Source organism: Coturnix japonica, chromosome 4, assembly GCF_001577835.2.
Source record: "Coturnix japonica isolate 7356 chromosome 4, Coturnix japonica 2.1, whole genome shotgun sequence".
In the NCBI taxonomy this organism is placed as follows: Eukaryota; Metazoa; Chordata; class Aves; order Galliformes; family Phasianidae; genus Coturnix; species Coturnix japonica.
The window spans coordinates 62,990,111-63,003,770 of NC_029519.1; the positions used below are offsets into that span (position 1 = coordinate 62,990,111).

The 13,660-nt window shown below is 43.8% G+C and overlaps 1 protein-coding gene across 9 annotated transcripts in view; it reads right to left on the minus strand.

Moving 5' to 3' along the window:
- The window catches only part of TBC1D1 (TBC1 domain family member 1), an 89,861-nt gene that overhangs the window by 57,522 nt on the left and 18,679 nt on the right, over positions 1 to 13,660 (minus strand). The window contains exon 1 of one of the 9 annotated variants that reach the window (XM_015862496.2): positions 12,923 to 13,118. The exons of 7 other annotated variants lie outside the window; for them this stretch is intronic. In XM_015862496.2, coding sequence (XP_015717982.1) covers positions 12,923 to 12,988 — 66 coding nt within the window. In that variant the 5' untranslated portion in view covers positions 12,989 to 13,118. Of the gene's footprint in view, positions 1 to 5,711; positions 6,139 to 12,922; positions 13,119 to 13,660 lie in introns of those variants that run through there. One more of the 9 variants, XM_015862497.2, reaches the window with a different exon arrangement.

The window sequence follows — 13,660 nt, forward strand, 5'->3', positions numbered from 1 at the left end:
TGTTATTCTCTTCACAGTGTTCCTTTTAGTGACAGACAGAAGTTGAACACTCCCAGAAACTCTGGCCAACCTCCTTAGGCCCAAGATTCTCATGTATTTAAGCACTGATTCATCTCAGAATTTGTTACTGTAAATCAACTAAGAATAACCAAATCCAATTCAGATGCAACTCGGTACAAATAACTCGATGATGAAAGCAAGATTCAGGGGTTACGTTTTTCTTTGCCTCAGCTCCCCAAGTTCCAGCTGATCTTCCCCTCCCTTCCTCTCAAATGCCTGTAAAGCTCCTCGTTGAGCAAATCTCTTCAGATGTTCTTTATATTTTTCACGTGTATCTTTATAAAAGAAAACCAAAAACCGAACAATACAGAGGCACAGATTATTTTTTCCCCCTCTTTCATTACTATTTCAGCTTAAGCCCCACCTTCCATCAGCTTAAACAGATAGACCATAAAGGTTTCTCATTAAAGGAAAGAAAGAAAGAAAGAAAGAAAGAAAGAAAGAAAGAAAGAAAGAAAGAAAGAAAGAAAGAAAGAAAGAAAGAAAGAAAGAAAGAAAAGAATTTACTTGCTAAGCCTCTCATCAGCCTCTATAGCATATAAAAAACCTCATCTCCTTCAACTTTAGGAAATGTTTCTCATCATTTGACTCAAATATCATAAGAATTTATTGACTGGCACAGGGCAAAAAAAGGTACCAACATCCCCTTAAAGGAGAGGCATCTCAGAAATACCAGTGCTTCTAAATGACAAACTGGAATCATTTTGTAGCTCTGTGAGATGGCTTCTTCAAAACAGTGTTTTGCCCACCCTTTCCCTCGTGGGTATTTCTATATGGGGAACCCAGAGTCAAACTGCTGTGTTCATTTCCTCAGAAACATCTCTACCGCACATCGTATCAGTCTTCCAAAAAGCAGAGTATGATTTCAAGAAGTACTTTAGATCATCGTACGTAAATCAAAGTTAAGCTGCCATGCCACACATACATACACTAAAAAAATCAGAACTTAGTTGCACTGTCTACCCCTAATGGGATTGGGAACCTTCTTCCCTGATCCTGCAGGATCTCCTGGTACTTTTGCTACACTTTGCACAGAACACATTTACCATGTGAAGACGGCTAATGGCCCTGATTCCCAGAGAGCCTTTCAGTGAGGGGAAGCAAGCAGTTTTCAGCTGGAGACTAAATGTTTTGTTTTGAATTGAGGAGGACAGGACCTGTATTAAGCAGCAAGGTCAGCTACCTCAAGCAGCCTTAATGCACTTTGCAGACACAGAGGACACTGCCACGCACATAAGGGCTGCGTAAGTCTGCTTGTATCTTGCACTTGTCCCATGGGGTTAGGGGCATGTGAGCAAAGGGAGTGTAACCAGGCTGCGTATTCGTATTCAGAGAACGAATAAGCAAGCGGGAGAATAAAAGTGAAGCAGCTCTGAAGAGAAGGTATCTGCTGAGTAAGAGCTTCTCCACCGCGGGACCAACTTCATTGCAAACACTGAGTGCATTCCACAGTCATTGCCGAGCCCCCGCAGGGACGATGAGGAGTGACTGGCATACAGAGAGCAGCGGGCGTGTGAAACTCCGGCGGTGATCAGCACTTATCTGAGTGCAGTCAGCTGGTGACAATTGTTTTACCCCAAAACGAAAGCTGATGGGGAGAAATACATGCAGCAGCAACCAGTCTGGGAGACAAGTGAGGTCTCATCCTTCCAGCTCAGCCCCCCGTGTTCAAAGCTCTGAGATTTCTTCCACAAGAGGAAGCACAGCACTTAAGCCTTCCCACCCACTCGGTTCTGATCCTTGACACTGATTCTCACTTATTTTTCAGATTTTTGATACAGTATCCAAGTATTCAAATATGTTTAGAAACAGGGCAACAGGGGTAAATGCACCAGCCTTAAGCAAGATACACCACAAGATACCACCATCATTAATTCACTTCTCTAAATATCATCTTAGAAGTAAGATGGGTTTAAAACTAAGGCAGGCTTAATAAACTTCAAAGCTTATGAAGCTGCAGACAGTGTGAAAACGAACAGTGAAGAGGGCTCCTTGAGAGAACAAATCTTGGCTAAAAAGCAAGTCATTCACTAAGGGATAAAAGAAACCCACAGGTGTTCAGCTACTGTGGGAATGAAAGGCCAACTCAGTACACTTAAACAAAACACCCTCCTAAGTGAGTGTGATATACCCTGAAACAGAGCAGAAATAAAAGACAAGATAGGCCTTTCAGAACAGAGAGGAAAAGGAGGGGGAGGGATTTCTTGCCCTTCCTCATTTTTAGTCTCTCATCCTTTTCCAGAGGCAAATTAATTGCATTTGCAGTTTCTGACCTACACTATGAAGTAAACTGTCACTCCCATGCACTCTTCACTAGAGGCCTATTAGGCACTCATTCAGAAAAGTAATAACAAGAATGGCTAAACATCAACGAGATCACTTCTAACAAAGCACACTGAATTACATCAGGAAATGCAATAAAAACAATTGACATCTACCATCACTACTCCAGTAACGCTTAAAATATCCAAATACCCAAGCATTGCCACAATGAGTAGTGTAGGAATTTTCTTTTCTGAAGCCTTGTGATCTTCTTAAACTGAGGAAAGATCACAGGCAAATCCTACTTCAGTAGACTATGAAAAAAAAACCACTTCTTGTTTCAGTGCTGGCAATTTCAGAACACGCACTGTGAATATGCTCTAAAATCTGTTTTTCAGCACAGAAGAAACCCAAATGATCAGGTTCTCAGCCTGAGCTCCAAGATCAGCCATTCAGCCTGCAGCTCCCGCAGGCTTTTTGCTGGTGCTGGGGTCCCACTCTCAGGTTGCCTGAAGCAGCAATGAGAAGATCTGCTGTGCCCAGATCCCTCCTAGGATGAGTGGGAACTGCTGTCCTGCAGCATGGGAAGAACAGAGCTACAGACAGCTGGCCAGGACTGATCCATCCACCGCATCACCATCATCACAGAACAAGCCTTAATCTAGATGATGTAACCTTGTTTTTACATTACTTTGCTTTACTTTACCTTGTTAGCTTACAGTGCTGTAGACAAAATTAGGTGAAGCTAAGCACAACTTTAATACTGTATATGGTACTTTTTTTCCTGTAATTAGAAAGACACGCTATGCAGAAATGGCTTAAGTAGCTGAGATCCTGAGCACACACTTACTCACACTGTCCATCTATACAACTTATTAGGCTAAGAACTGCTTCTTACTTTCTATTTATTCAGTGGTCAGTTCTTATCTGTGGCTTCTGCGAGGCTGCTTCTGAATAGAATCTTACATTATAAAATGAAGTCAGACTCATAGCTAGGACTAAAGTTGGTGGGCTTCATTTTACTTAAAGTAAAGCTCTACTAAATACAATGGGAAGAAGCTCTCTTAGCAACCCTTGCTATACTGCTCTCTCCTACTGGTGAACTGATGGCATGCAAGTACATCATATCTTGTTAAAAACTGCATTTCCATGTATTATTTGCAGAATGAAAGTTAATGCAATGAACTGAAGATCGAAGGACCTTTATTTATGAAAGTGTCTGCGCCGTCTGCCTACAGCTGACCAAAGCTAGACTGCACTTTGAATAAGCTGCATTGTTAGGAGCTTAGTCAAGGATTTCCCTGAAGTCAGTTATCTAGTTTTAAAGAACTATGCAGGAAAAACAGGTATAACGATTCCTTTTTTATTTAACTAATTTTAGCAGACTAAAATAAGTCACTGCTTCAAAGGTTGTTACCCACCATGGTGGGCAGCATCAACCCACACAGATTTGGGCAGGGCTTCTCCTCCAGCACGCCCCAGGACGGGCCTGCAGCATAGCACAGCTCACCCTAAGGAGCCCGTGCATAGACAGGAGTCTAATGGTTAAAAGTGGCAATGAAGACACATTAAAAGGTAATGATTATACAAGCACTAAGGACTGATTTTACAGTATGTGGGGGTACATTACTTCACCTGTAAGTACCTCCAGGCCAGGGAACCTGCATGCAGAAGGTACTATTGAAGCCTCAGCACTTTGTTCCTGAGTGGGGGATACTTTGAGCAGTCAGTGCCCAGCTTTGTTTCCATGGGGCCGTCTCCCCCACACCCTGTGGTGTCTCCCTGTTCTGAAAGGGACCACCATCTTACAAGCCCTGGCACAGCCTGCAGTTGTGCTAGGAGCATCCAGCAGCACTTCCTACAGTTTTACTGCTCATATGTTGGCAGGCAGAATAGCTTTCTCTGTTCACAATCCTCACTTGATATTTTCTCAATACTCTGCCTAGTATTCCCTCCCTAATTAGCCCTGATGATTAGCTGCCATTCAAAGAACAACACTAACCACTTGCAAGGAAACAGCAATGCAATAACTGGTTTTGAAACCTCGGTAAACACTTGTGAGAACAAATTCAGGAGTGCATTCCTGCAGGAGCCCCTGCTTCCCCCAGCAGAAGTTTGGCCAAGTCTGCACACCACGGACTCTGCCCTGTGCCCCCCTAGCCTGCTGTTTGCTGACTAGTGGCTTTGTGCTCCTGACACGCTCACAGCAAGCAAGGGGCACAGGCTGCCCCACACCACGTCCTGTGGGATTCACTCCACTGCATCACTCTACCTACAGATGAGGCCAGCGTGTTTGTGGCTGCTGGCACGGCATCATTCCCTCCAGTAGCATATCACTATGAGACAGAGGCACAGTGATGACAGGAGAAGGAACTGCTTAACACACACCCCACCTGGCAGCTACATAAACAGGTTCTTAAAAAAAACCAACCAAACAAACCAAAAACAGTAGGAAGCAGAAGGGATAAATTTCCACTTTTCTGAGCATAGCTAAAAGCAAGCAGATGCCTTTCTAAGACAGAGGAGAGCAAATCCTCCCTGCTGGAATCTAAATGGATGTGATGTGGGCGTAGTGTGCTCCCTCCTGTCACCTTCTGAAAGCAGGGATTCCACCTGCTATGTGTTAGAGGGCTACATTACAGCCAACTGGCCATACACACCTGGCACAATGGACTGAGGCTCTATAAACTCAACAAGGATCCACAAGTTTAACTTCAAGATCTAGCCTTATTTGTTCAGGTTATTCCTCAGAGGAACCCCTAACTCTGTCACAGAGCCTTCCTCACCCCATCCTCTCTGTGCTTTCTGCCGCATCTCACTAAAGAATAACATACATATCATTTTAAATCCAAAATGACTCCTATTTTGGAGAGGCAAACAAAAACACGTTTTTGAAACACTAGCTCTAAACTATGTTCCAGATTTGTTTAAGCCACCTCCACTGCTCTGCATCCATGTGTAGCTCCACAAAGTGTGGTGGAAGGTACTACTGAAACCTCAGAAGCAAAAGCCAGCACCTCACATACACTGCCAGACTTCAGTAAGCAGAATAAAGGCCAGCTGAGGGCTGTGCATACATTCTGCAGGAGGAGGACGGGAGGGGGGGTGGAAACAAAGCAAAACAAACAAAAAAACCCACAAAAAGTTTTAACCGAGCAGCGGGAGCGCAGTTACACGTATTCCAGAGCACGCACGAGGCGACTCCAGCACGTAGCACACCTTCCTGCAGCTTTCACCGCTGCTTTCCCCTCCGCACCGCTTCCAGCCCGTTCAGCCAGATGCGGAACCGCACCAACTTTCCCTCGCCGCACGCCCCGAGCCGAGCCAACAGCAGGGCTCCGCCGCCGCCCCCCCAGGCCGTGCCGTGCCGTGCCGTGCCCTCCGCCTACCTTGGCCACCCAGCTGAACAATGGGGACATCCTCCCGGCAGCCAGACGCCCCGCGCTCCGGCCGCTCCCCCCGCTGCCTGCCGCCTCCCCTTCATGCGCCCCGGCCGCCCTCCGAAAGCGGCGTCGGAAGCCGCCCGCCCGGAGCGCTGCCCACGGCGGCGACGGCGCGGGAAGAGCCGGGTAAGGGCGGGCCGGTAAGGGAAAGGAAAAGAAGGGAAGGGAAAGAAGGGCCGGGCCGGGGGCCACGTCCCGCCCCCACCGCGCTCCGCCTCCTCCAGGGAGCCGGGGCTCCCCGCGCCGGGCTCGGCAGGCGGCTGGGGAGGGAGGGAGCCCAAACCGAGCCCGGTGCTCTTTGGAGCAATTCGCAGTCACTCCGTATTCACAGCTCCCATGAATAGTCTGTATTGTTTTCTGAGGGTACGGCAGAATCGAAGTCTAAATAAAATCTTCCGTTGGAAACCACTGTGAAATGATACATTTCTAGTCAGGTTGACCTTTTCTAAGTTATCTAATAGCAACTCACATCAATCACGGGCGGACCTACCTCCAGAAACGTCACAGGATTGCAGAAAGGTCTGGGTTGGAAGGGGCCTTAAAGATCACTTTCTGTGAGCGTGGGCACCATCCCTACTCCAAGGCTGAACGACATCCAACCCAGCCTTGAATGCCTCCAGGGATGGATGGGGCATCCACAGCTTCTCTGGGCTGCTTGTGCCAGCGCCTCACCACTTGCATTGCGAAAAATGTCTTCCTACTCTCTAACTTTAATCAACCCTCTGTTAGCTTAAAAGCGGTCCTGTCATTATGCGTTCTGATAGAGTCCCTTTCTGGCTTTCCTGTAGCCCTCTTTAAGTTCTGGGAGGCCATAATGAGGTTTTCCCAAAGCCTCCTCCTCTCCAAGCTGAACAAGCCCAGCTTCCTCAATCTTTGTTCATAGGAGAGGTACTCCAGCCCTCCGATCATCCTTGTGGCTCTCCTTAGGACCTGGACTCTAAAGCCAAACACAGTACACCAGGTGGCATCTCTCAAGAGTAAGAAAGCAGTCAGAGCATTCCACTAGTATGAAAGTCTCCAGAAGGTGAAGGGACATGACCCACTTCCCTGATAGAAAGGTCTTCAGCTCAGCTGTTCCTCTGCTCGCCCATCTCTGAGCACACAGCCCTGCTCTATGCAGTAGGGCTGCACAAAAACAATTGATTTTCCTCAGTTTGGAGGAAGGATGCAGAACTAGGGGAAGAAATGCTTGGATTTGACAGGAAATGATCTGCTTGGGTCAAACAAAAAGCCCTTTATTTTCCATCCCCTCATAGAGACAAAATAAAGAGTGAGTGATTTGCAAAATCCAAACAGTACAGCTTCATCCTATGCTTCTTCCTAACACAGTTCATCAGCTCAAAGTTAGATGAAGAAGCACCAAATGCAGCTTCTTGCTCTGCCCAAAGCTACGCTCATCTGACCAACCAAACTGCTGAGGAACACTGTGTGAGCAGATTAGAAAACAACGAATCAGAACACCAACCCAGAATATTAAGACCTACCTAGAAAAGGTGACTAGAACACAAGGCTGAAAGAACGTGCCTAGGAAACATAATGTCCCTGCCCACCACTACTGTATTACTGACAGACTGAGAATGGAGGTATCTGAGCAGGGCAGATGTGAGAGCTGCTGCACGGTGGTGTGTGCTTAGCCCTGGTCTGGCCTGGCAGCTCCTCGGCCAAGCTGAGCTGGTTGTGGTGGGAACAGGGAAAAATCTCTTGGTGGTGGTCTCAAAGGTTTATTGGCACGATAAAGGTGAGATATTCTCCCTGCTGCTATTATATAAGCTACTGCTTATGATGTATGGAGAACATACATGAAAAAGGGCATCTTTTCTCTGGGCTTTAAACTTGGCACCTTACAAAAACACCAGAAGCACTTACAATTTATGTATGTAAACTAGGTTTACTCGAGGCAAGAAGAATGCAAGAACATCATGTGCTGCTTATAGCTGCACAGTGTGTCTGTTCTGTGGTGGCAGCATTAGAGCTGTATTTCTAAAATGCTGAACACAAACAATATTATGTCCAAACGATCATTTCTGCCCTTTCCTCTGAGGAGATCCTGCCAGCTTGGGAACTTTTCCAGCTCCCCCTTCCTGGCTGGCACCCTTCCACAGTTTCAAACTAACAATACACACATATCCTCTGAGTCTCCATTAAATGCTGATGTCAGTCAGGAGTCTTGGCTTCTAGCCCTGACTACCACCAGCTCAAAGAGCTGGCCTCAGTGCGTCACTTTGTGCTACTTAACTTCTAAACCTGCTGCCTGCAGTTGTTACAGTGATATATGTACAATTTATATGCACTCAGAAATCTTCAACACGCTACGGGGCTGGGAGGAAGAGCGCTCATGCGTTGAGTGCACTGAATTAAGAGATAAAGTAACAGTAAATGAATTCCAACTTCTGCTGGTAACGTGATTTTCAGGCATGCTATTTCATGACACTCTATGCTTTAGTTGGTCAAATGGAGATGGTATATGCCAGCTTGGAAAGAAGAGGGATTGGGTACACTTACAGACATCTGTTGGCAGATACGCTTTAAATGTCCAGATACAAAAATGTTTGTAATACATTAAATTCCTCTGTGTAAATGAAAAGGTCTCTGTTTTGCTCACCTTCCAAAAAGCAATGTAGCAGGAACAATAACTACATTCACATTCAGGATATTCAATTGAAAAGGGAACCTCTGTATTTTTCTGTTTTAAATTTGGCTTGTACAAATAACCGTCTCTCCAAAAATACTATAAATCCACTTTGGGTAAATGGAAAAATTCAGGGCCAGGCAAATGACATCTGTATTGCATAAACAGAAAGTAGCACTTGACACCATCTTATCTAAGTGTACAATCTTATTTTAAAATGTAACCCTCGTGCATATGAACAGTTCCAGGTTATGATGGAAAATATTAGCAAGATATTTGTGCCTCCTTTTAAAACATAGTTGCAATTAAAATGCTTCAAAGCCCCAACCGAAAGCTTACATTGTCAGAAAAAAGGATTTCTCCATTTTATAGATGTCCTTCAGAAATTTACACACACACAAACACACTCATTATTTCTCCTGTCTGCATTAAAAGAAACCATTTGGAGAGAAGAGAAAGGGGAGGTATATGTTCTATTAAGAAGGAAGGAAACTATATTCAACCTTCTAACACAAAAAAAGGAACATCTTCTGACTCACCCTCCTCTGATTTTACCTTTCTTTAGGTTTAATGACCATAAATCTTTTTAAGACTCTTCACAGTATGTCAGCACTGAATGAAGTCTCACAATAAATTGCATTAATGGTCGCAAACATAATTACCTGAGAACTGACCTCTCCTGCTGCTTTTGTTTTTTTAATTTTGGTGGTGGTTTTACAGTAGACCCCATACCCTTATTTTATTTATTTTAGCCCTGAGACCCTTTCCTTAAACCTGCTTCTGTAGCTCTTCTTCTCATGAATTACCCCTCTGCCCAAATCACTCCTTACAAGCTCCTTTTATGTCTTCTTTTCCTATTAGGGTCTCATCTACACTAAGTCTTTGTAAGTGCAATTGAGAAAATGTAAGAAAACAATAAGTTTGTCAGTAGCTACCCGTATTTGTTATTTGGCCTGTGTTTCAAACATCCTCTTTTCAAACATACAACTTTTATCCTTCATTACTTAGTTTTAATCATTCATTAAGATGTCCTTGAGGAGTCTTGTCTCATCCCTTCCCATTCTGAGTAGTGGGCTAGATACTTTCTCCTTCATCAGAGAAAAGAGATAAAAGTTATTATTGCAATAATACTGGTTGTCATAAGAACATTAATAATATTTTGTTAATAATGTACAACTATGTTAAAAGGTACCAAAATAACTCCAAAATATTAAGCCATCTCTATAAAAATTTTAAGACGACCAACAATTAATCTGGATCCACTGAAGAGAGTACTGAGAAGAACAGACTTCCCTCTATCCAAATATTAATTATAAGAATGAACTTTGTTACTCTTTTTAGCTGAATTATAAACAAATTCCAATTTCTTGGTGCAAAATAAAATAAAAGATTAATCATAAAACCAACAAATCTTCTCAAACAAGACGTGCATCAGCCCCATGAAGAAAAGTAACTGGCTGGCAGCAGCTGTCCCCTTAGGCAAAGCACAGAGAAGCCCACTGTCTGGAGTTGCATGTACAAGCTGAAGATGAAACCCGGTTCTCACTGAAGAAAACAGCATGACTTCTTAATGACTTTCAGATACTCAGTGTAAAGGGAAATGACAGTGTTTTGGGCAGTTTTTGTACACTTTGCTTGTCAGTTAAGAGTGCAAACTGAAGAGTTTTGGCTTACTGCTAACCAGTAGTAGCAAGAACAACACAAGGCTTTGTGCTGGTGCCTAGAGATAACATGTAATCATGTGCAGCAGACTGACAGAAGAGAATGATTCGTCAGAGCCCTGGGCACCAGCCTCAGTGACAGAATCCTTTCCAGACTCTTGCAGATTTTAGCATCCGTGTGATTGTCTGTTCAGCTACAGAATTTGTAATTGCAAAGAAGCCTTGATTAAAGAGAAGGAATGGTGAACCTACACAATGTATGAAAGCAGAATAGGAGCCCAAGTTCACGTGCTGCTTAGTAGTGGAATAAATTCCTCCAAATGCTGTCCTGCAGTCAATGCTAGATCAACTAGAGCAAGATCAGGAGAGTATGAGACAATGAAATGATTCACTATAAGGTGGTTAAAGCAGCTTTATGAGTTGCTGCCACTATCTTAAGATTCTTCTCTGTGGGTCTGATTTGGAAACTTTTATCTTCTGCCCTATTGTGAGGTGATTCTTCATGACAGCAGATGCTGGGCAGGTATCCTGAGTGATGCCAAGAACATCTAAGATATCCTGGTACAGAAATGCCCACTGTGATGTTAAGACAACAATACATGGAGAAAGAAAGTGAACAAGGTTATCCACAAAAAGTATAACAATAAATACAATCCAGCTGTAGGGTCCTGATACCCATCCATGTACATTGAAGTTATCTAATGCAAAATGCTCAGCTGGACTGAGATCATCTTGACACATCAAATGCTTCCCAAAACACCAATGAGTAAACTTTGGATTGGCAAACATTATGCTGGATTGAATATTTTCTGTCTTCTCAAAGAGAGGAAAAAAAACCCTTGAAGTCATCAGGGACTTTGCCATTGGTACTGACTAATACAGCTAAGGCGCGATCACATGTTTACATTCTCCCGTGATCAAATATGCACTGCTGAGTGAGCTGGTTGTGAGCAACCAATCAGATGTTCATAAAAGAGAAAACAAAACTAAACGAACTCTGACTAAACGCATCCCGAACCTGCAGGTAAGTCCAGGCAGACCTTTAAAGATACCACTTCGGTCTGAATGGTTGGAGGCAAGAGAACTGCAAGGACAATCTGGGAAGCAAACAACAGGGGAAACACTGCACATAGTAGGAAACTGCTAAAATATGCATCAGAGGTTCCAAGCATTTACACTGTTTTGGGATGGAGGATTTCCCAGCAGCTATGTCACTGGAGAAGGTTGAGTGGAGCAAAGTGGCAAACTGCACAAGCAGAGAATGGAATTCCAGACCTATGGGGTAGCTCCAACCATGCAGATACAAAGACAGGTGGAACCCTTGAGATCAGTGTGATCCTGACTGTGGCTGAAGCAGACGCCTCCCACATCCCTTCCTGTAGGCCAGTATTTTTTGCTCTTCTCAATGTGACCAAGCTCAGGGGCAACTAGCTGAGCCCTACAAGCTGCTGAGAAACGTCCAGGAAAAGGGCAGCAGCAGCAGCCTCCACAGAAACAATGCACATCTGTACACACCCCCTGACATGATCAGATAAAGCATAAAATAGCAATGATGCCAGACCGTTGTTTTTTTAAACACACATCCCACCCCTGGCAACAGGACACGAAGGATGGGATAATTAAAGGTGGATTAATATCCCTTGGCATTGAAAGAAATGGCCACAGGAGGACTTTGTGCCCTCCTCCTCCAGCCTCCTATGCTTCCTGCTTCCTCACAGCAACCACTGAGAGATCTCCAGAACAAAAACCAAACAAAACACTGAAAGTTTCAGAACGCTTTTCTGAAATGCAGCTCACTGAAGGCTATACTCAAAGTGTTCCTTGATCCTGATACTTAAATGGTTAAGCCAAGTTACTCAGACGGGAAGACAGATGCTTCATTTGAAAATGTGCCTCATTTCCTTTGTGTAAAAGCCCCATCTCACACAGGAAAATACATGCAAAAACTACACACTTCTAATAACGGATAAGTTAATCAGCAAAAAAAAGTTGAGAAAGTGTGGAGGAAAATCAGACTGAACAGAAAATGTTTTTATATTTTACTAGGTAAGTAAAACGTCGCAGTTGTAAAGTGTATCTACTCTGTGTGCTGTGAGTTACACATAACTACACACTCCTACTAAATGGAGCTTCATGTTAGCAAAGATGATTATATGCAGTTTATTCTCTTACAGACATTCAGTAATGAATAAGATGAACAATTTTAAATGCATATTTTTATGGAGTTGTAGCTTAGCTGCTTAGTTCACATAATTAACAAAAATGTGAAAATAATCCCACTGCCCCGAGCATATTATTTTGTGTGCTTCAGTTGCAACAGCAGCAGCCTTGTAAAGTATACTGAACTCCATAGTAGGAAGAGCCATGTGAAGTAGCCAGTTATCAGTTCTCCACAACATAAACTAATAATTTAAACTTCACTGCTCTGATACATGCAGAGATCACACTGATTTCTCAGAACTGAATTTTGCAGCAATTCCCATAGACAGTTCATAGAGCCTGCTGGAATTTTACTGGAGTTGAGATATTCTAAAGCACATCCCATCTCAAAATAAACAGAAGTAGTAAAATAATAACACTTAGAACAAAATTTTAACCCTTTTTCCCCCCCTTATTAGATGGTAACATTCTTGCTTTTGCTGGAAAAAGAGCATAACAATAAAGCATATCAGTTCAGGTTTACATCTCTGCAGGTACAGGGTCCAGAGCTCACACGGCGCTATTGCAGTTTACATACAATGAGCACGGGGGTGTGAAATCTATTCATCTGAAAAGGAACCAGCCCTACCCCACTGAAGTCACAGACTCAGTTGCTATTAAATCCTTATGCACCTTAAACGTAGGTAACAAAAAGAGGAAACAAGTACCGTATTGTCCTGTTCTTTTCCAGAATCAAGCTGAAGAAACTTCAGCTTCTGTAACGTTGCCCTCATGTCATCAGTCTGGACAAGACCCCGGCAGGAACTGGAACAGGCTCCGTCCTGCAGTCCCAGGGCCCTGCAGCCAACTGGCAATGTGCAGCTGGCCTGGCTCACGCTCTGCGCCCCTTCCCATCGCCAGCCCTTCCTTTGCTTACAAGCTGCAGCACAGTCCTGCCCTAGAAATTTCCTGTGTCACGTGGCACTCAGAGCACCACTGGAAACTTCCTAATATCATGACTTGCACATATGGTAACTTTGTATGATGCATATAGCGCTGCTTTTTTATGAAGTGAATTGCAATTTTTTGTTCTGTGTTGTGCTGTTGATTATATTCTTTCTTTTATCCTGAGAATGGAAAATTTTATCATTGATGTTCCCTCCCACACGTGCTTTCATTTACAGCTTTTATCTCCACCCTTCCGACCTTCTTCTCAAGGCTTTTAAAGTGCACCTTAGGCAGCGCTGTGGGCTCTTTGCTGTGATTTCTTATTGCTCTGGCTAGTTGCACTGTCTTTCAATAACAGTAAAGCCGCAAAATGGCAATAAAGCATCTCTAAAGGCAGGATTCAAACACTGAATCACCAATCTGAAAAGACACTTTTCCTGCTGTTCAGTTAACTCTTCATTCAGTAGTTTGCAGTTTCAGGTTTCATTCTAAACTGCATTCCACATGGAGTTACTCTA